At 41.5% G+C, this 22,070-nt stretch overlaps 1 protein-coding gene across 1 annotated transcript in view; it reads left to right on the forward strand.

Annotated features, from left to right (window-relative positions):
* plpp4 (phospholipid phosphatase 4) overlaps positions 1 to 20,016 on the forward strand; it is a 39,994-nt gene extending 19,978 nt beyond the window's left edge. Inside the window, exons 2-7 of the mRNA XM_071519642.1 lie at positions 761 to 869; positions 5,747 to 5,837; positions 8,626 to 8,689; positions 8,940 to 9,064; positions 18,002 to 18,172; positions 19,808 to 20,016. Coding sequence (XP_071375743.1) covers positions 761 to 869; positions 5,747 to 5,837; positions 8,626 to 8,689; positions 8,940 to 9,064; positions 18,002 to 18,172; positions 19,808 to 20,016 — 769 coding nt within the window. The remainder of the gene's footprint in view (positions 1 to 760; positions 870 to 5,746; positions 5,838 to 8,625; positions 8,690 to 8,939; positions 9,065 to 18,001; positions 18,173 to 19,807) is intronic.
* The last annotated feature ends 2,054 nt before the right edge of the window (positions 20,017 to 22,070 follow it).

Raw genomic sequence — 22,070 nt, forward strand, 5'->3', positions numbered from 1 at the left:
ATTCCAATTCTAAATTTCCCCCAAAACAAAATTTGTGTGATTGCTTTTGCATTCTGTTGCCAGCAGACAATTTGCCAGCTATACTGTACTGTAGTTTCAAATGATCCACTTATGCTGTGAGTCTAGCTTTTTAAATATTTGGAGCTCGCTATGGTTTTATGAAGTAGCTTGTAACCCTGCTGTAGAATAGAGGAGGCTATTGAATTGTTTGAGAGTGGGGTGACAAAAAGTCTTTGTTCGGACGACAGAGAACAAGGTCGTGCCTGACAGATCTCTGGGTGGCCAGGGAGAGACTGGAGGAAGCAGGGGCATGCTAATTTGTTCCTATTCAATTTGAGTGTGAGGCAGCAGGGCTCTTTAGGGTAGGTGATGTAGGGTGAAGCCGCCCGGCCCACATGGCTGCCTGCCTCGGCATTGTTTATCCTTGTTGAAGAACATTGGTCCTTTGTGACTGTGAAAAAACACATTTAGTCTTTCCAAAACTCCATGCAAGCATAATCAAATACACATTGCACACACTGCTGTTGATGAGTTTTGATTTAAATATTTGAATGCTGACATTATGGTGAAATGAAAGTTTGGATACAAAAACAAGGTAAATGGAGAGTTATGGCAGAAGTTCAGTGCCCACGACAGAAAATCCAATCAAACACCTGGTCACACAGTGTAAATTGCACTGGATAAATGCATCTGCCAAATGCCTAAATGTAAATGCAAAATGAGTTACTAGACATTGTATGTTTGTTCTGTTCTGCCGCAGATTTACAGAGTTCCTGGAGCCCTTTGAGAGAGTGATTCAACCAGAGGAGCTTTGGCTCTACAAGAATCCTCTGGTGGAGTCAGACCACATCCCCAAAAGGGTCATGTTCGTAAGTACCTGTCTAATTACCCATTCCTCATATCACACCCTTGATCACCACTAAAGACTTGATCACTATTGAGGTGTAGCTTATTGGTCAAAAGGGGCACACATCCTCTACTTAATTCTTAGTAATCTGTGTAATGCAGAAATTTAGGATGATCAATACTGTAAAGCCTCTTGTTTCCACTGCTGAGGTGAAGTGCATTATGGGACTGGGATGATTAGTAGTTTTGGATGTAAATATCCTCTCCTCATGGACAGAGCTGGGCAGCGCAGGGTTGTGATTCAGTTCTCACCAATACAACATGGGCTGATGATATTTCTGCCAACGACACATGCTGTAAACAACAAGCAAATAACCCCAAAAAATCTCTCTGCAGACACTTGGATCCACCACATATTGGAGCATCTGTACTGATTTCATTCTCAATGCAATTCTCTGCAAAAATGAGCAACAGTCATTGGCAGAAATACAGTTACAATATACTAGGCTTCCCAGTGTTCATTTTAAATGTAATATTGTTTTGAGTCATATGCTGCTTTCAGACTTAGATGGCAGACAGTAGATGGTCTCATTTTCAAGGAGAGATGATGATATACTATGACAACACCAACAGCAAAAACAGCTGTTGTAAAGATATATATCTATATCTAGATATAGATATAGATATATATTTCAAATTGTGCTGTCTGCCACCACAGATTTCCACGTGTTCAAAAGTCAGCTGTTCTTTTAACAAGAACAACAAAATTAGAACTTCTTATGACATCATCTATTTGGGAAACAATTTTAATATGATAATTTTGTGAGTTCCCAATATGTTTGACAGTTGCAACTGCCCTGTTGCTGAATGTATAAAATGTGATATGAACCAACTAAAACTGTAGAGGCTGGCAGGCTCAGCAGAATGTGCTGCCCTATCAAGCACAATGACTTTTTTAAACAGCTATAATGTGGATGCCTTCTTAATGTGTTTACCATTATGCTTGTCCAGGGAAGAAATGGGATGATGATGCTGATGATGGCATTGGCGATTGGTAGAACACTATACTATGGATATCTAATAAAGTCTTTGTCCACCACATCAAGCTGTCATTAAGCCATTACTCACCATGGGCTGAATAGAAAGAAGCACTTAAAATATGTCCTTTCATCACAATAACATCCAATTTCTGATTATTCATTACCTGAAACTTGCATATACTGCAGTTTTAGATATTTAGTTATTAGATATAAGATTTTACTATTTGTGATGATTTTAGATGTGTGCGTGGGTAAAACATGTAAATAACGCTTTCAAGCTGAAGCAACAAAATGCCGTTCCAGCACTTCTTCTGATATGAAAAGCGTGGCAGAAGACCAGCGGCCAGCAGAGTAAACAAGCAAGTGTGTGAGAAATGCTAAAAAAGTATCAAATGGACTATTATAACTGAAATGTTGTGAGAATTGTTCAATCGCAGCTATTTAAATACATGTTTAACTGCAGTGTGAGAGTTATTGTGTTGAAAGAACGTGTTTTAATCGATTTTTGGGTTCAAAAAGCTTTGGCCCTTTCAGTGTGTATTCAGCAGCTCTACAAGTGGAAAGCTCTACAGTGAAATAAGTGATGAAATTTTGAACACAGTCAATTGTCATGATGGCAAAAACTAAGAAAATAAGGCCCAGTTTGAAAATCCTTCATCCTTTATACATGGATAAACATAACAGGTTTAAAACATGAAAAGAACCGGATTTGCTCACAAATGAAATGTGAGCTTTGAATTGCTCAACAACAAACAATTTGTGAGGTTTAAGAATTTGAAAGTGCATCAGTCGGCTAAACATCCTTCCAGTGGACTTCAAACGCCACTTGCCAGCCAGTAAACGCACACACACACACACACCCACCCACCCACACACACACACACACACACGCCTATACAACGCCTATACAATTAAAGTTCCTGTGCCAATCACCTGAAGTGCTGAGGTGCCAGCCAACAGCAATAGATAAGCTCATGGGCTATCAACTGCAGTCCATTATTTCCATTTCCTTTTTACTATGTGCTTCATAAAAAATGTTGACAGATGTCATTAACTTCATTGCCCATGGATCTTCGATGATGACAGGCCACTAAAATATCAGTGGAAGATAAAGGCCTCCTGCCCATATGCCTCTTGGGGAAAGTGCTGGCGGTGCTGACATCCAGCAGTCACTCTCCTTCAATGTCATCTGTCTAGCAATGGCCCTGAGGTGTGGGAAATTTATCTGGGCATTAAAAATAGGCCATGGAGAGCATTTCCATGAAGCTACATGATGACTCACTGTGACCTTCATTAAGATATATTAGCTTGGATCCAGCCTCAAGAGTCACTCCTGTTCATTTTGACTTGAATTCGCTCATTATCTGTGAATGTTGTGATGCACGGGACTGGTAAGGCTGTCTTGGGTCTGCTATCCTGAATCCATTGTTGTCTGGACCAATAATCTTACAATCCTAAACTTCGTGATCAATAACAGCAGTGAAAGGTTACATTACTCACTTGGGTGTGTGTAAACACAGGCTAACAGCATACAGCCCACAAATTAGCAAGTCAAATCAGAGACCTCGGTGCCTGAAAATGAAAGCTGCATCCTCAGAGGAAACCCTGGCTGTTCGCATACATCAGCAAGTTCAAATGTCATGTAATTAGTAAATGAAAAGGAAAATGAGCAACTCAGGAAGCTGGATTCAGAATGTAACTAATCATTCAGAAAATAACTGAAACTGGTTGTATTGAATATGATTGTTGAGAATTTACTTAACTGGTTGACACAGCATCGGCAGTGAGAATCTCCCTAAGAGCCGCACATGTGAGCTTAGTCCATCTTCCAGACTGGCGCTTTGTGAGAGGCATCAATTGTTTAATGAGATTTAGGCAGGTAGAGATGTGTACTCACCTCCGTTAAACATTTTAACACCCTTAGAGACGTGACCTTTGGAAAAGAAGAGATACCAGTAACACTTGCAGTACTGAGAACAATTAGATAGTCGTAAAAAAGTTTGTAAAACAATCATACAAAAGCATATGCAAAAAACATACTAAGATTAGCTAATAGAATAAGAATGGAATTAATAGATTAGATAAGAATGGTTCAGTTCCAGTTGATAGGTATCACTCTTATGTCCTGTACCCTGTATGGTATATTTGCATGAAAATCCTCTATTGGTTGTTGTTTTTTTTAATTCATATATTCTTTTGAGTTGTTTTACGAACCCTGATGAAGGCCATGTGACAAAATGTGTTGGTTTTACTAATATATTATTGTTGTCAGTACTGCAAGTATCTTTTGCCCATTCCATGTACATATACGCTATAGTGGGTAAAGTTGTGCCATAATACTATACGTGTGACCATTTACATCAATCCTTAAAGATCTTTTTGGAGACTGAAATGTGTTTCCATGGCAACTCAAATCCAATAACTACCGGTTTCCTCATCTAAATGTGACTCTTCACATCTCTTGACAACTGTATTATACTCTGAGGATGTCAATGTGTAATTTTAGCTGTTTGAAGGGCGAAGTGAAAATGCTGTCAGGAGATGATAAAAGAAAGCTCCCAGGTAAGCCAACAGTGGCCAAATACCGACAACCCCACCAACGTTGAGCCAACGATGTCTTCCTACTTCCTACTCAGGCTAGTTGTTGCCACCTGCATGAATTCTGAGCCTGTGTGGAGGAATGGACCCATTGCACACTCCCTCCCAACTTCAGTGATGAACTGATCTGAACTTCTGTGACTGAGGTGTCTTAAGGGCAGTGATACACAGGCTAACTTTTTGGCAACTGTTGAGTTGCCTCTGCATTGTTGCTTTAATCACATTGTTGCCAGGAAACATTTTTAATTTGACCCTGTCTCTCTAAGTTGCCTGTTTCTGCGTTGCTCAGAGTATCCACCACTCTTGGTTGGAGTCTGACAGTGAGTGCAAATAGTCCAAATGTCACATATTGTCACATATACTGTAAGTGTGAGGAACTTGTGTGGATCCAAGTATCAGTCCAATTGCAACCATACCAATACAACCGTATTGAACACACAACCCTGCACTGCCCAGAAGTTTACTGTCTGTCATGTCTTGCACTGTCCCTTTGCCCTGTTTGTGAGGTCCTGTTCTTGCACTATGTGTGCCAGTAGCTACAGTGTGTGCTATGGAAGTCTAGTTGTAAGCTGACCATTTGACTGTAATCAACTGTCAACTGCTACTTAACCCATGTATCCATTAATCCATCTAATGCCACCTAGACAAACTCCTGTCCTTACTGAATAAATTGTGGTTGATTCTGATTCAGGCAGCAACTAAGAGTGTAAGCATGAGTGTGAATCAGAGTGTGATTACAAATATGAGTCCAGCTACTTCAAAGTGGATAGTGAGGATAGATTGGGATAGTGAGGTGCAGAATGAGTTTATAATTGGCAGAGATATACTGATGTGCAGACAGCTGAACTGATGCATGGCAGTCCTGGGAAATTCAATATGTGTGGCATAATGATAGAATGGAAAGCCCCCCTTTATTTTCACTATCACTGTTGCTTAAGGCAAAGAAAAAATATTGAATTTGGCCAGAAAGTAATTAATACTTTCTGGGCCATGAATAATTACCTAGGTGGTGAGGAGGCCCAAATCTCCTATCAAGTGAGGGGCAAAAGTCTTTCCTGCACAGGAACCCCCAGAGAACAATAAAGAGCCTTGTTTGGCATCTTAGTTTGCCTTGTTAAAATTAACATAATGGATAGCTCCATGTCATTCCCCGAGGCAGGAGAAGTCATTTTACGACAAACCTGGAAAACAGACCCCATGGAATGCTCTAGCTAATATCAGTGTAATAACTGTAAATTTGTCTTGTCTTTATTTCCTCTCAGGCAATTTCCTTCCTTACCCCTTTGGCAGTGATATTTGTGGTGAAGATAATTCGGAGGACGGACAAGACGGAGATCAAGGAGGCATGTTTAGGTATGTGTAGCCAGTTACTTGAAATGTTTAGTGATGCCTTTTTGCTGTTGGTCACAATCTTTGAACCTGCTTTTGAAAAGTAAATAAGGGGTCAGTAGATGATGACATCTACATGATTACTATGATTATTATGGTGATTAATGCGCCTAGATGCTGCTGGTGTATAATAATTATTTTTTAAATAACTACCAATTGGTATAACTACCAACAGCTCTTAAATATCTCCCATCTTTCCCCCATTATGCCTGGAAGCCAGGTATAATTGTTCATCCAGTTCCACTTTATTGGTGAATTTGTGTTTAATGGTGCAGATCATTCAATTATCTGTTTCTGTTGTTATAGTCAATACGGCACGGCACAAACTAATCTTAATTGCAGCAGCTATGAGTATTTACATCCAGTTAAAATTTCATGCTATTTGTTTAAGTCTCAACCAGCAATCTGAGCGTTGCTTTCATGTTGATTTTTCCCATTTGCCATCTCCCTTGGGTTGGGAGGCCTGCAGAGGCTGAGGCACATCAGAGAGCATTAAGAAAGTTTAACACAAATCCAATTAAAGAGACACAGAGAGATGAAGAGGGTGGAGAGAGGGTGGCTCAGTGCATCAGTGTAGAGATTACAGTCCTGCATAGCACTTAACAAGCCCATTACAGCCCGCAGAGCAGCAGTGCTACAAGGCTTTATTGCTGTACAGGAAAACATCATCAGTCAGAAGAAGAAGAACAACAACAACAACAAAAACACCAGAGAAAGGAGCTTATTATTCCAACAAGTTTCTGCATGATCATAAATTTGAACATTGCATGGCTCCCAAGCTACCTATAGACTGTTTTCATCAAATTCTCAATTTTCTCAAGCTACAAATCACATCAGTGATAAGTGGCTGTCCCCATCTCCCACTGATTGAGTAAGTTCAAAGTTGTCCCCAGGGTCCTATAATTTTAAATACATGAAACAAACTTTCATACAGATATAACTGAGCTGGCATAAATTAAGGCTACTGAGTTAGATGTATGCCTGTGTAATATCAAAGGGACTTAGTTTTGCTAATATAGTGCATTTAACTTTTGATACAGTACATTCTTCCATCTCCCCACCTCTTCGTTTCCTTTGGAGTTAAGGGAACATAGCGTTCCATTAGTACAGTTGTCTAATAACCCTTTATCAGTCCCCAACTCCTGCAGTTTAATTGCATGATTCCTATCAGCAGGGATACAATGAAGCTATTTTGAAAGTTTTATTATCTTTGCTAGCAGACTGCTCTGAAAGAATGACATGTAGATTATTCTACAGTGATTATTTTTTATTGTGGCTACATAGCATAAAGAATATTATTCATCTACTGAGCACAAGATTTCATGGCACACAACTGCGCCATTGTTTGCTGTGGGCAGAGACTGAGTCTACAGCATCCTCCCTCCACATGCAGGTAGAGCACTTGGGCTGCTGCCCCATCTGTAGCAGACAGGGAATGTGACCGGTGCCTGAGAGTGGACTTCTATATTTTTTTTTTATACTCTATAGAGCACTGAGGGTGCAATTTACCTTCTCAGACCATAATAATAATGCAATTTACTTTTCAATCCGTCATGATGGAGCCTATAGTGCTCAGCCTCCTCTTAGAGAGAGGGGTCTGAGAAAGGGAACACATTGCAAATTGGCGTCCAATTTTTGCTTCAGTTTACAAGCTAATTGAACTGGTGAAACGGAACATGTCTCATTCTGGGCTTTCATCTGATCTGTGTGGAGTTTGCCCAAATTAACAAGCTGTTAAATAACGTTGACGCTGTGCTCCTCTCAGCAGGCCAGCAAGATAATACAGCAGAGTGCTGGGAGCGTGGGGTGAATTCAATTGGCCCACAGACTACTGGGATTAGCCCATGGGGGCAGGCACTCCGACTAATGATGAGCCCCAGCGGTTTGCTATATAACTAATTAAATGGATGTATAGTTACACCTACCTGTCAACCAACTGTAGACCAGATTCTCACTATTAACGAAGTTTAACTGAGGATTTATGCTTTAATGAAGCAACATTTAGGCACAGTGAGGATAGGCTCTAACTAGTTGCTGTCTCTTTGCCATCTCCACTGAAAGGACATTTCACAGACTTTTCCCTCCCTATTAAACACATTTGATAGATGTTTGCAGGCTAATGAGGACAACTTTTGCCTCATTCTGGTTACTCCTTTTTGAATTACCGCTCACACTCAGCTGGATCTACTGTAGGGACGGAACAGAGTTACGAATACGGAATGTGAGGCACCACAGGAGCAGTAGAGCAAATCAGAGCTCCAGTGTGTTTGGCTGCAGCAGGGATGCAATCCAGCTATAGATGAAAGGGTCTACTGGGGAACTTCCTGTGTGTATGAGCGTGTGTGTTTGTCTCTGTGTGTGCGACTCTGCGAACCCTGGGGTATCTGCTATCTTGCTACTGTAGCTATTGAGAAATGATGAGAGGCAGTTTCATACATGAATCCTGACAAGACTCCTATCCATCCTGTTGCCTCAGAGATTCCCAAAGTCCACGGATCCTGTAATTGGCTGTTTTAGTTGTACATTATGTCAGAAGAGTGGGCAACATACCAGAACTTTTATTGCATGGATGGTATAATAGAGTTGAACACTTGGCAGGCAGCATTTCTCCCATAAATCTTACTTTATTTGTGAATTGAATGGGTTGTAAATGCTGTGTCAACCTTGTCTGTTCCACCTCAACAATAATGCTGATGCCACTGACATCTTTGTAAGATGCAAATTTGTCTGTTTGTCAATCCTTCTCCTGCAGCGGTGTCGCTGGCTCTGGCCCTGAATGGAGTCTTCACAAATACTATCAAGTTGATTGTTGGCAGGTACGATAAACAAACTCAAGCAGTTAAACTGGCTCTATCACTGATGCTAAATGTTCCGTTGCTGGCTCCGCAGACTCCATTTCACATTTTCCAGCTTAGACGCACGAAATTTATGGCCAAGCAGTCGAAAACACCATCTCATGTTGTATTCATGAATATACCCAGGAGGAAAAGCATTTTTTGTCAAGTATATGGAAGTCTTCTCACCGAGGACAAAGGAACCATCTTTTGTGTTTTATTTGTTTTCCAGGCCCAGGCCGGATTATTTCCAGCGCTGTTTCCCAGACGGCCAGATGAATGCTAAGATGTTGTGCACTGGAGAGCCAGATCTGGTCTCCGAGGGACGCAAGAGCTTCCCCAGCAGCCATTCCTCCTGTGAGTAACAGTCACCAGTCCAAGTAGACTGCTGCCAGCACTGACAACACAATGCCAACAGATATCAGAACTTGCACGCTAACTCATTAAAACTGCATACAACTGTAGCTATTTACTGAGCTTGATCTGGAAGTTTTGCAGAACATTCCACCAACTAGGAAATAATCCACTCTGCGCGCCTTGGAGCATGTACAAGGTGTTAATTGGACAATTTCACAATTCGAAGTGATAATCTTGTTGCTGCCTCTCTTCAAAGGTATCCACTAATTACAGTATGTCGCGAGGAGTTATCATTCAATTTACACATCCTGAGGCAGTGTTTAGAGTAGCTTATGAGTTGGGTTTATTGAGTCAAGTATATTCGATCCTGTTCACTTGGTTTAGCAGTGTTGGATGCACTCCCACTGTTTCAGCCTCATCTAACTTCATCCTGAGTGTTCAGCTGTGTGAACCAATGCAGGACTTCTTTTAGACCATATTGCTTTCCAAGCTGTTTTGAGCCCAGCGCTGTCTTAAATAATTCACACGTTTTTCTGTTGTCCAACAGATTAGTGTTGGGTAGTGTGCGTGGGGTGTATTGTGGGCCACAAAGATGTTAGTGGTGGTGAATTAAATATGGGGAGTCAAACAGGAATGCAAAGACTGCATTTAAGAAGAGATATTTTTGAGAAAACGTAAGAGTTAATGGGCTTTCTGTCATTGTACATAATACATGCCCTTAACTGCATGGGCTCATATGCTGGCTTATGCTTTGAAGTTGCTTTTCTCCCTACTTTCCTGTCTCTAATCACTGTATACTATTACACAATCTAATAACACTAAAATGCTTACAGTGGAGTAAAGGTGGGCTTCCTGCTCTATTTTAAGGAAAATTAGAAAATATAAGTCTATATATTCTGCAATAAGCTCTGCACTGACTAAATAGTGCTTCAACTGTGTGCATGCTATTTGATATTCCGTATTGTTTCTGCTGCTTCAGGATTTATGTTGCACTATTGTTTCCTTTTGTTCAATATTCCCATTACGTTTCCACACCAGACGCACTGACAGTAAACAAGATAATTATGCAGAATTCATGAGAACAGAAAGCGCTGGAGAAATGAGTAAATAAGGAAATGATTGCATCCAAGTGAAACATTTAATTGGAAAGATTTCCCAAAAAGTGACAATCCTTGGTGCTATAAACACCCTAAACTCATTTTGAAATTCCATTCATTTTTTATATTCTAATTAAACTGATAATATGTTTTGTAATCCATGTAGAAGGTGCATTTGAGTAGGATCAAAGCATTGCACCTCACATTGAGCCTGCAGTATCAGGAAGAATGATCTCCTTCTTCCTTCTTTGTGTGTGTGTGAGAGAGAGAGAGAGGGAGGGAGACAGAGAGAGGGAGAGAGAGAGAACAAGTGAAGAAACTTTTTCTGTCTTTTTTTTTCAGCTTGTCCATGGTGTATGCATGGGTGTGTTTACTTGTAATCCCACCCAGAGTGTGATCAGCTTGAACTCACTGACAAGGCATCAAATCAGACATGGGATTACTTGGACTTTCTGAAAATATTATAGCATATTGGATATTGGGTATATTGGATGGATTATTATGGACATTGGATGGGTGAACGTGTGGTCCATATGCAATTTTGGGTAGGAGACGGTGTAGTGGAAATGTTTATTGACGTTCAAGAAGGACACAATTTCATGGCCCAGTCTCATTTAAAATTGATGTTTGAGCATAACATTAAAGTTGCATACTTACAGCTTCTCAGACACCTGCTTTAAGAAAGTGGCTCTTTGAAGTGCTAGCCGTATCCCATTAGAAATGGAAGAGAGGGAGATTGCTCTGTAATTCACTGCACCGCTGTCTATGCATTGCATTCATCTGTGAGCCAGCTCTAATGGCCTTATGGTGTTGCGCTGTGAGTCAGACTGTGATTGAGAGAGCCGTATGACGGGGACACGGGGAGCACCCATATGCCACCACGTCTAGAGAGGAAAAGAAATCCAATTTCCTGTCTGCGTCCCCTTTCACCAGTACAACTCCTGTTGGACCCCGCATGTCGCAGAGCGTCTACCCAGATGAATACAGCATGGTTAGAGTGGACTTAGTCTCGTTCAGAATGACATCTGGACATAATGCGACTGTCCCTTTTGCATTGCTTCTGGCTTGTATGAAGCCTGTGACACTGACAATAGTTAAAAGAAACTGCTACGCATTTACAGACCACTTAACTCTCCCAAAAGGACGAGATCGCATGATCTGCATGCTGAAAATATCACCCAAACCAAGCCTCCAGAATCATCCAGGGCAAAATTGTGAATCTAAGCTACTGTGTTTGATGACAGCCTTTTTAAACCACATGAAATATTATTGCATTTCAAAGCTGCTCAGATTTTCTGAGATTAGATTTATTTTTTTTCTCCTCGTAGGTAAGTGTGAGTAACGGAAATTGGAAGAGACAGGCCCCAGAAAGAGAAAAACAAACAGATGAATAGAAACCCACCTAGACCCAGTGCACCAATAAAGACAAGAATAAAGCAAGCAGGTCCCAAGCATTAGCTGGAATATATGAAATCGTCTCCTTCTTATTTATATTCACCTCACGTTGCACATTCCCTGTGCATATTAAGCCATTAGAAATGATCAATTAATATGCACTTTTAAAACGATCTGCCAACTTGCCATTTTCGTTCTCTTTTTCAATACCCAATTTGAATCCTGTGAGACAGCACTAATCGCAGCTCTGTGTCTGTCGGCACACTATTTTTCATTTATACAATACATATTCATATTGCATTTAGCGTAGTTTGGCATGTTCATCATATTAGTTCAGTACCTAGAGAGATTTGCACCTCGACAAAGCGTGCTCTCAGTTGCTTTCTATTACAGAGATCTCAGCTGGCCATGCTTCAGTCAGTTGAGTACTCAAAGAGGTTGGGGAGCACCTTGCGAATAATGAGTTCCTGAGAGGCAGTTGCATGTTAATAGAGGAAAAGCCTCAGTACCCAAGTGGCTGGTTAATATGCAACGCTCCTGCCAGGAGTCAAGGGGGTCTCCCACTGGTGCCTACAGGGGTCAGAGGTCACAACAAGAGTAAGAGAGAGAGGAGATAATGTTCGGATGGAGGATAATTCTGGGAGACAGAACACACAACCTCTACTGTCAGTGTGTGCTTAGGTAATTGGTGTCAATGTGTAGTCAGATAATTCAAAGGTAGGCAGACTTTTTCTAACAGAAATTAAGTTGAAGGGTCTGCTGTTATCAAAATGATTAGCCTAGTGTCTGCAGAGGCCATGTATTTATCCCAAGCCCATCCTGTGAAGTGCACAGTTATAACACCTGTACTTTGAAATAATAAATCTCCAGTTTAAAATGTCTCCTTCACTGATTCATTTGTTAAAGCCATTGCAGTTTCAACTGAACAGCTACCAATATAGCTTTTCACAGGTAATAAACATGCAATAGGTTGTTTATGAAACACTATAAAATCTTCATTAAACTGAAATTCAGTATAAAAACATTTACATATCAGCACGCTTGACAGTTGTCTTTACTAAAATGCAAGGACTCCTCTTCCCTCCCCATGTCAGGGAATCAGCCCCTCTCTCTCACACACACATGCACATGTGCGAAAATAAAATCATACAAATTTAACTCTCTCTGTTTTTTGTCTTATCTTTTCTCTTGTGTGTATAACTACATGTGATTAGTCAAACTCGTTTCTATATTCATGTCTTTGCGGCCGGTGATGAGCCGTGCAGTAATCCACTCCGGTTCTGCGGCAGCCACATTAGTGTTACGGCCAGTAAGTCGTCTAATCACGAAACAAGATTGCCCTGCAGGAGCAATGATAAATGTCACATTAACCTCTGCACCTCAATCTAAATGTACAGATCGCTATTTCAGTTACATGGGGGTTTTAAGATACTCAACATGGCAGCACATTTCATATGAATTCATAGAGTTGCATCTGACAGATGGATGATTGTTATTTTCTTCACTCTTGGCTTTGGTACGCCTTTATAATATGCCTTCAGTGGAATGACTGTTTTAGTATTTATCAGATATCGTTGTGATGAAATCATGAAATCCATCTTCCTTCGTTTTCTGCTTTTTGTCTGCATTCTGCCATCTTTACAGAAATCAGATTACCCATTTGCTTCTTTTTAGTACAGTCAGAATTACTGCACTTGGCTCCAGGGATTTTTTTTTTAACAAAAGAGGTATACAAGGCTTTCTTCAAGCACTCTTGTGCAGAGAAGGAGGATAAAGTTAAAAAGCATTTATTTCAAATTAGGACATAAAAACAGACTGGTTTCGACCGCACAGGGTCTTCTTCAGGGCGTGGCTGGAGAGAGGATGTGAGCCTGAGTGCATCTACTTTAGACACACAAATCATGCTCAATTACACTCCCATCAGTTAAACATACAGCATAAATATGGGGGTATTAGTATTACATGTACACATTCAATTACATTATATCAACTTCACAAAAAGTTAAATTCACAAAAACGGTCTGAAATCAGTTTCCTCATTTAATTGTAGTACTTTACTAAGTTTGTGACATTTTTGAGCACTTTAGTCTGTTTTTATTCTCTAGAAACTTTTGAACAAACCTTGTGCTTGTTTGAAGATTAAATAAGCAACCGCACTGTACTCGTTGCCCCCCACTATCATTAGGCATCTCTGTTTGTCTCGAAGGAATTACTTTTCAAAGCTTTTAAAATGCATAAAGTGGAATCATTACCGTGATGTTTCTCCCTTCCTTGGCCTCCTCTCTGTCCTGTGACCTGTGTGGGACGTCTGCTGCCTCCTGAGGAGCATCCTTCAGTGGTTACTATGTAAACCTAGTATTGTCATCCTTTGCATAACCCTACTGATGCAAATATAGTGGGTTAATTCATTATGTTAATGTTACACATAAAAGTGTGTGTGGGTAGTGACAGAGACACATATGTCCCGGCTCATGTATTATGCATATCACCATCGCCTTTAGTGCAGTTCTCAAGCTGTTGACTCACTTTGTCAATGCAAACATAACATATTGGATGTGTATGTAGAACATTAAGGGAATAACTCATGGAAGTTTATTGCTCCTCTACATTGAACCCTTTTCCCCTATGAAACATGCAGAGGTTTATGTGCTACTTTGTTTTGATGTAAGTTTAATTGGCACATTCCTTCACATCTGTGATGCCATTCTGTAACCAACAGGCCATAAGCCAAAGTCTACAGCATCAAAGATGACTATACACACTCTCTAGTCACAGATCATTCACAATTCTCTGTCTTGGTCACCGCCTGCATCGTCCGACAAGTTCCACAAACAGAAGGAGCAGGAACAGCTTTTTGTCCCAAGTCATTGAACTGTAAAATCAGTCCTGTAAAAGTGCTAATTTTACTAAGATGATATTGTGATATTTAATGAAGACATTTTGGAGTGTAGAATTATGCTCCATTTTTTAACATACCATTCTTCAATTTTTCATTCTCTCTGGCTTTGCACTGTACACTGCTAATTTTGTCCTGCTATCTTTTGATTATGTTCATTGTGTATAACTATGGTGTGTGCAAAATTGAATTTCCCTAAAATGAATTGCCCCAAAGGATAGGGTAGGGCATGATACGGTATGGCTTGATATGCTATGCTACTGTGTGGTATCATATGCTATTTTATGATATTGTGTAATGTCATATGGCATGGTGTCATATCATATTATCCATTATCCATTGGATTAAATCAGCAAGAGGCGATGCACACTGCTTGAGTAGCATGTAAGGTGTCGCTTAAGGACTATATTCTTAAAAGCAAAACAAACAGAGTACCTGCAGTATTATTCATTTTTTATAAGCAAAGCTTTCTCTACTCCTCCCAAGGTGCTACTGTGAAAGTGCTATGGAATCAAAACAAGTAATGGAAAACAGGGTTCGACCAATATGGCTTTTTAGAGGCTGAAACCAACACTGATACTTCTGGACTGAAGCAGTGGATAGTCAATATTTTGTGCTGATATTCAGTATCTTTAAATTTACCTATTTTCATGCCAACAAATATGAATATTAATAATAATATTCAGTGGTACCCCCAAAATGTAATTCTTGGCAGGATATAAATGCCTCTGAAACAACATTTATTCCATCATGGGACATTAAAACTCTCTATCAAAACCCAGGACAATATTAAGAAGAAGACGAAGAAGAATGGTTAGTAACAACAGCAACAAGGAAACACATTCAAGCATGGTTTTGTTGCATTGGAATCAGTTCAGGTTAAGGGCTTCACATAGACAACCAGTGTAGCACTGATGAATTTCATAATGAAAATGCCATCAAACAAACTACATCATATCCATCATATCAGAGGTAAATGACACTGACTGTCCAATTTTTAATAAAATGCCAATATCTGCCTGATATACCAGCTGTCCAGTATATTGGTTGTAGTAACTGCACCCACACCATCATTGTCATCTCACATCTGGAAAGGCCCTGTGCATTTTGTGTGAGCCTCCTCCCTGATAACAGATCAGTATGGTGGGGGAAGACTGTGAGATCGAAAGGAAAGGGCACTGACCTCAACGTAAATTACCTCATTTCTACCCCTAAAAGCTGGCATCAAGGAACAGTCCTGGTAAATAACCATACAACTCCAACACTCAGCCCTGTCTTTGTTAATCCCCAAAGAGACAGAGAGTCTAAAGGAGACACATTGGAATGTATCCAAAATCAGGAGAAATCTTTGATACAGACTCATGAAACCTTGGGTATCACATTGTGGTGGACTCTAATGTATATGTCTAATTTTATGTGTAATTGGGATGTTTTATGTAATAGTTATTTGCATTATTCAATTTCTTTATCTTTACATGGGGCTTAGATAGCCATGTTTGATATTAAAGTGTTCAGGAATTTGTGCAGAGTTTAATAATGTTAATGTTATGACGGTCAATTATATTGGATAGATCTGGGAACCAAAATTAGGGTTTCATGCATATGTAATGAGTCGTAACACTAGACATGCCAGCCCACACACACACCCCTCAACTGATTACAAAAAAACCAAACACACACATTTCCAATGCGTATTTCATGCACTTTACGTGGTCGCGACACGAGTCTGACAACAACTTTGTTCCAAAGTTTGTCTCCAAAGACAGACTCAACTGCATCATCACCACAAGCCAAATAGAAAGCCTGTTTCATCCGAAACAGTGAAGAGAGCCTTGCTGCCTGCCTATCTGCCTGACAAATACACACACACACCAGCACGTGTGTCTGTGTGTCCTGCCTGCTACACCCTCGCTATCAGCTATCCTGCTGAGTTTAACTCTGAAGAATCATCGGAACCTCCAGAGTGGGTCGGCGTTAGCCTTGAGAGACCCACAGCCCTGTCCAGCAGCCTGCGTGCTCCAGCCTGCGTGCTTCACTCTGTTGCGGCCTGCTGAGATCAACTGAACAGACGTCGGATCTTCAACCTTCAGCACCTCGTCGAGCCGAGACTCCTCACAGCCTCCCGGCCTCAGCGTGCTTCATCTCCCTCCGGACCTCCGCTGGTGTCGTATGTACTGATCATTGTCCGCTGGGCATCATATCATACATCACACATAGCTATTCCACTTTCACACACATATCCAACACTTTATTACGGCTCCCTATAGTTATTGTAACCATTCAGTTATTCAGGGATTCATTTAGGTTTTCCAGATAGTTATACTGTTGCCCCTTTATTGCCATTGTTGCTGAATCATGTCTTCCACTGCTCATCTTCCATGATTGTGTCTGCTGAAATGTTGGTTTAATTATCAGTATTGCATATTCACATGATCATCTACTCCTATTGCCATTGATTCATCACAATTCATAGGTATACCTCTTGTACATACTGTACTATATTCACTTGTATTTACCTGATTATTGAGTGTGCTTTAGTTTAGTAATAAATATATTATTTTGCATAAAGTCACCTCCTGTGCTCATTGTGTGGGTTTAAATTCAAACATGCTGAGAACTCACTCCTTCAGATGAGACCTGTTGATGCTGTCTGTTACCTGGTGCCCGTTCTTAATTCTCACTGAAGCTAATTCTAAATTATATTGATATCAGACACCATCAGTACCTACCACCACTACATGGTCTATATTTCCTAATGGAAATGTTAAATTGTTAATGGAGCCAACTCCTGTTGTCTATCAGCAGGACAGCCATCAGGACGGCTTTACTTTCTCTCTCTGCCCTGTCTTCCCACCATCCTTCCTTTCTTCCTCTCTCTACAGGCTGCACACGTGTCTCGGCTTCCTTAGTATTCGTGGCCAGTTTCGGGGTCGAGTGACAAATGGGCAGCTGATGGGTGCTGATGGGTGCTGTTTGGCCTGCTGCGGCAGTAAACTAATGACCCTGTCTCAGCACCACCCTCTACAGCTCCATCACAGCGCCTTTAATTCATACAATTAGACCGCCGCTGCTGCTTTTATACTCACCACCATCAACTAAGAGACAGACCCCCTTGAGCGCAGCTGGGCCAGCGGCTGAATTGCCATTGTTTTTTCACACAGGACTTTAGTTTTCAGTGTGGCCTCAGGCTTTCCGGTAGCAACCTGTGCTTGCTGCTTTGTGTTACGGTGGCTGCTTCCACTTGCTCTTGTATGTAGGCAGCAGCCATTGGAAGAACTGTGCAGAGAGGAGCTGCATGGCAGACTGAAGACTGTGCATCAAATACATATCATTGCCTTAGACTCTATACATCTCTTATGTTGGAGTGTATACCGTACAAGTCCCGGTTTTGATCCCTGCTGATATGCAAGAGGACATTTTGCAGTGACTTAAAAGGACGAGCGTTTTTAATGGGAATGCTGCATGAAGCATTCAAGTCTGTGATCTATTATTCTCCCTCTCTTACTCTTCCTTTCTTTGTCTTTCTCTGCCACTTTCCCTCCCTGTCAGTTGCATTCTCTGGCCTTGGCTTCACCTCCTTCTACCTGGCGGGGAAGCTGCAGTGTTTTACGGAGCAGGGCCGGGGGCGTAGCTGGCGCCTCTGTGCCATGGTTTTGCCCCTCTACAGTGCAATGATGATTGCACTGTCCCGGACCTGTGACTACAAACACCACTGGCAAGGTCAGTCTCACAACTCAAACACAACAGGAGATGGAGTCTAGACTGGATTTTATTTTGCAAGCTTAGGCAAAGCTACTTTGAAATGAATCATAAGCCTACTCAACATACATAGAGTGTTAAATCTGCTTATGTCAGCCTTTGAAGGATTGCTGTACAGAAGTCTGTTTGAATCACACCAGGTTCGATACACACTTTTGTCGTTACTATGCTATTATAGTTTATAATGTGAACTCTGGGTGATGCACACATCATTACAAGCCATGTTGTTTTAATCACACAAATTTGCAATGTAATCAACAACAAACTAAGGAATGGCCCAAAAAGTACAAGAAAGTACAGTAGGTCTAGCTTGTCTATCCAAGTTTCATGGTGGCAGTGTGGAAGGTCTTGCTAATAAGGCTGTTTCTGTGAGCGAAAGGGTGATGAGTGGATTTGATTTCCTGAAAGCTGCCTCAGATGACAGTGAGGTAGCATAAGAGATAGCAGCCTGGGAAGAAAAGAATAATTACAACCTTCTGTTTCTCATATTGAATCAGAAGGAACTGGAGGGAGGCTTGGAGGGAGGCTTGGAGGGATGGAGGGTGGCAGATATGTGGGTGGGGGAGAGAAGATGTGGTAATATGATGACAATTCTGTCATACTGTTAATTACTTCTGGAGAACCATATGTTCCTGGGGAGCAGGGCGAGTACACAACAGACACCTCCCTAACCATCAGGATTCATTTACATCAAAAGCACAACACACAATTTCAAACACAAAAATGACCACCTTCTGGGTCCCTCTTAGTCTACACATAGTCCCCTCCTCCTCCTCCTCTCCAGCAGCAGACAGACTGTAAGTAAGCAGCAGCAGTGCAGCCCATTAAACTTGAGGGGCCCCAATCTGCACTCAGAGTAAACACAAGCTGGGAGCCCCCATTAGCCTGGCTGCTGAGGCATGCTTGATGGATACTAATATACTCACGCTCCCTATGCACTTTGGAGGAGCGCTCTGTCCTCAGGGAGGAGAGGCTGGGCTTCCAATCTCTGTCTTGCTGAGGCCACCCTACAAATATATTGCATCAAGTCACACACTGTTAAATTCAGTTGACAGAAGTCAATGAAAAATTCACAAAGCAAGCCCATGCATTGTGGAGTTTCAGACTGGTAGAAATCGATGTTATATTGTATTCCAATGCTCCCAGAAGGAGACAGTATGGATAGTACGGTATGACATATGGAAAAATATGATTTTGGTATAATGGAAACCTCTTGTTCATGTCATTTTGATCTACACCCAGCAATATAGCCTTAATATTCACCAAGGCAGTGTGATACTATGTGACGTATTATAGCTGAAAGGGGGCAGGTATACTGTGGGACTGTTGACAAAGTGACAGAGACGGTCTGTCCAAACTGTCAGAGCAGAGATGTTAGCCCGATGCTCAGCAGAACAGATTATAGCACTGGCTTTCAGTTTGCTTTCATCACCCTCTCAACTAGCCAAGCACAAAGAATGCTTACCAGGAATACACTACAGTAAATAATGCCAAATCCATTTGTAAGAGCAGGTGTTGGTTCCACTTCCTCCACATGAGCTAAAATTACCCACGGATGCATACCCTAAAATACGCATATGCATTTGTACTTTACAGACGCCTTTGCCGGGGGAGTAATTGGGTTGCTGTTTGCCTACGTCTGCTACCGGCAGCACTACCCGCCGTTCCTGCACATGGACTGCCACCTGCCTTATGCCAGTCTGGCCGCCGCCACCCACATCCCCTCGCATCCCCAGGATGATCCCCAGCCCACCGACAACGCCACCACCCTCCCCCTGGAGGGTCTGACCGAGGGGCCCGTATGACTAGTGCCCACCCAGACCCCCTCCCCGCCACCCTCGCCCAGCCGCCAAGCCCCCCTACCCATTCCCAATGACTGACTGACTAGCACTTGTATACATTCCAGTGGACAGTAATGCACCTCACCCATCTCTCTACTGTCTCTCTCTCTCTCTCTCTCCCTCTCTCTCTCTACCACCTACATCCTCTTCCGTTTATTTGAATCAGCAGCCGTGCTAGTCTATATTTAGATTTGATGTATGAGAGGAGTCTAAGAATATGGGACACCACTGCTGAGAGGGAAGAGGCGAAAACATGTTGAAAACTTGAGGAAAAAAGGTCTTTGTTTAAGGAAAGTCTTAATGGCTGTGAAATGAAGTGAAGGAAGATTTGGTGAGTTTTCTCCTCTGCTTAGTGGGAAATGGGGTTAGCCAGTATTTTGATGCTGCAGTGCGTTTGATGTTGGGCTCTCAAGGGGGTTCGGAAAGGGAGGTGGGCAGACCCAATAAAATCCCATGAAATGTCACAGCAATTGAACTATTAAATACATTACAGTGTGTCAGATGTCACAGTTCTAAATAATTAATGGGATTCAATAGAAAGTGGCGGCAGAAATCCAATGCCATTCTGCAAGTTTTTCTTTTAGATGTTTAGTTGTAAGCTGCATTTCCAGTGGAGGTCTGACACTTGGTGTAAGACTCAAGGACATATGGCACATTATTGTCCCCTCCTCTTGCTTTTCAGAATTCCTGGTTGTCCATGGCTACATAATGATGAATATAGAACCAATACATTCTTGGAGAGAAGCGCTGGTCCATGACAAGGACAATGTTCAGTGTTCCCCAACCTGGTTCTTACTCTTCTCCATTCCACCATTTTTTATTATTCCCTTCTCTGGGGCCTGTGTAGTTTTCCAGTGTAGTCCTGCCTCGCTGCATATTGTCTCGCCCCTCTACCGGCTCTATCTCTCCCCCTCTCTATCACTATTAAACTTTATTTTTCATAATCTCTGTATTTAACATATGTGCCCAGAGGTTGTACCAGGGATTTGGGCCCAAATTGTAGCTCAATGAGTGCAATCAATAACAGGCAGGTGGAATTGGCATGGTGGAAGTGTGTCTGAGCAGGCATAAACTCCAATCTGATCCTGCATTAATCCTCATTATGGGAGGTTAGCCAGTGCTGCTTGTGAGGACATTAGGACCATATGAGGTGACCCACAGCCAGCTCAAGCATTGCAAATGGCTTTCAGCGCACTGTAGCCTCACAAATAGACAATCTAGTATTCAGGAGAGGGCCTGAACCGGGAGGGTGTTTTTGAAATATTAATCCATTTATGTTTCATTATTTCTTCGTATTCCAAGCCTTAATATAGGGAGACCATATTGAAATGTAGCAGACACCAAAGATTTGTAGCTTTCTTCTGCTCAGATTGTATGCACACTATTATATTCTATTATGGGAGACAAGACACATATCCAAATAACAGCTTCTCTATCAAGCAAGCAATTTGTAGCCTCTTTTCAGTTCTGTTGGAACTGATATATAATTTTGTATCCTTGGTTACTGTTTTTTTTTGTATCATTGCTGTGACATTAATGGGATGAAGTGCAACCTCAGCTCACCTCTGACCCAACCAAGCTACAGCATAGGGAGACAAAGACTATAGATAATACACACTGAAAAGCGGGGGAGATAAATTAAGATGCACATCTAAACGGCATGTTTTGAAATCACCAGTAAGCCAAATCTAAAATTCTGTTTTGTAGTTTCATTATCTTGTCATGACGTTAGTCATGCCAACTTTTACATTTGTCTGTCTCCACTGTCAACAGACTTCAGAATGGTAAGAAGTAATGACTTTGTAATGCTAACAAGCATCAGGAGAGAGAAGTCAGCCGTACCCTGCAAGCGCTCAGCTGGCCTTCCTGTAATTCTGAGCACAATTAGGCTCATGGCTGTTACGAAGGACAGGAAAGTGTCTCTTTGTTTAAAACTCTTTTCAACATCATTTATTCAAATCAGTCCCAATCAAGCCTCTATCACTAGCGCAACTCATTGGCAGCTTCTTAAAAGTGTG

This window comes from Centroberyx affinis, unplaced genomic scaffold, assembly GCF_046629955.1.
Source record: "Centroberyx affinis isolate AG114_WGS23_722 - 3 ecotype Tasmania unplaced genomic scaffold, CSIRO-AGI_Caff_v1 ptg000718l_1, whole genome shotgun sequence".
In the NCBI taxonomy this organism is placed as follows: Eukaryota; Metazoa; Chordata; class Actinopteri; order Beryciformes; family Berycidae; genus Centroberyx; species Centroberyx affinis.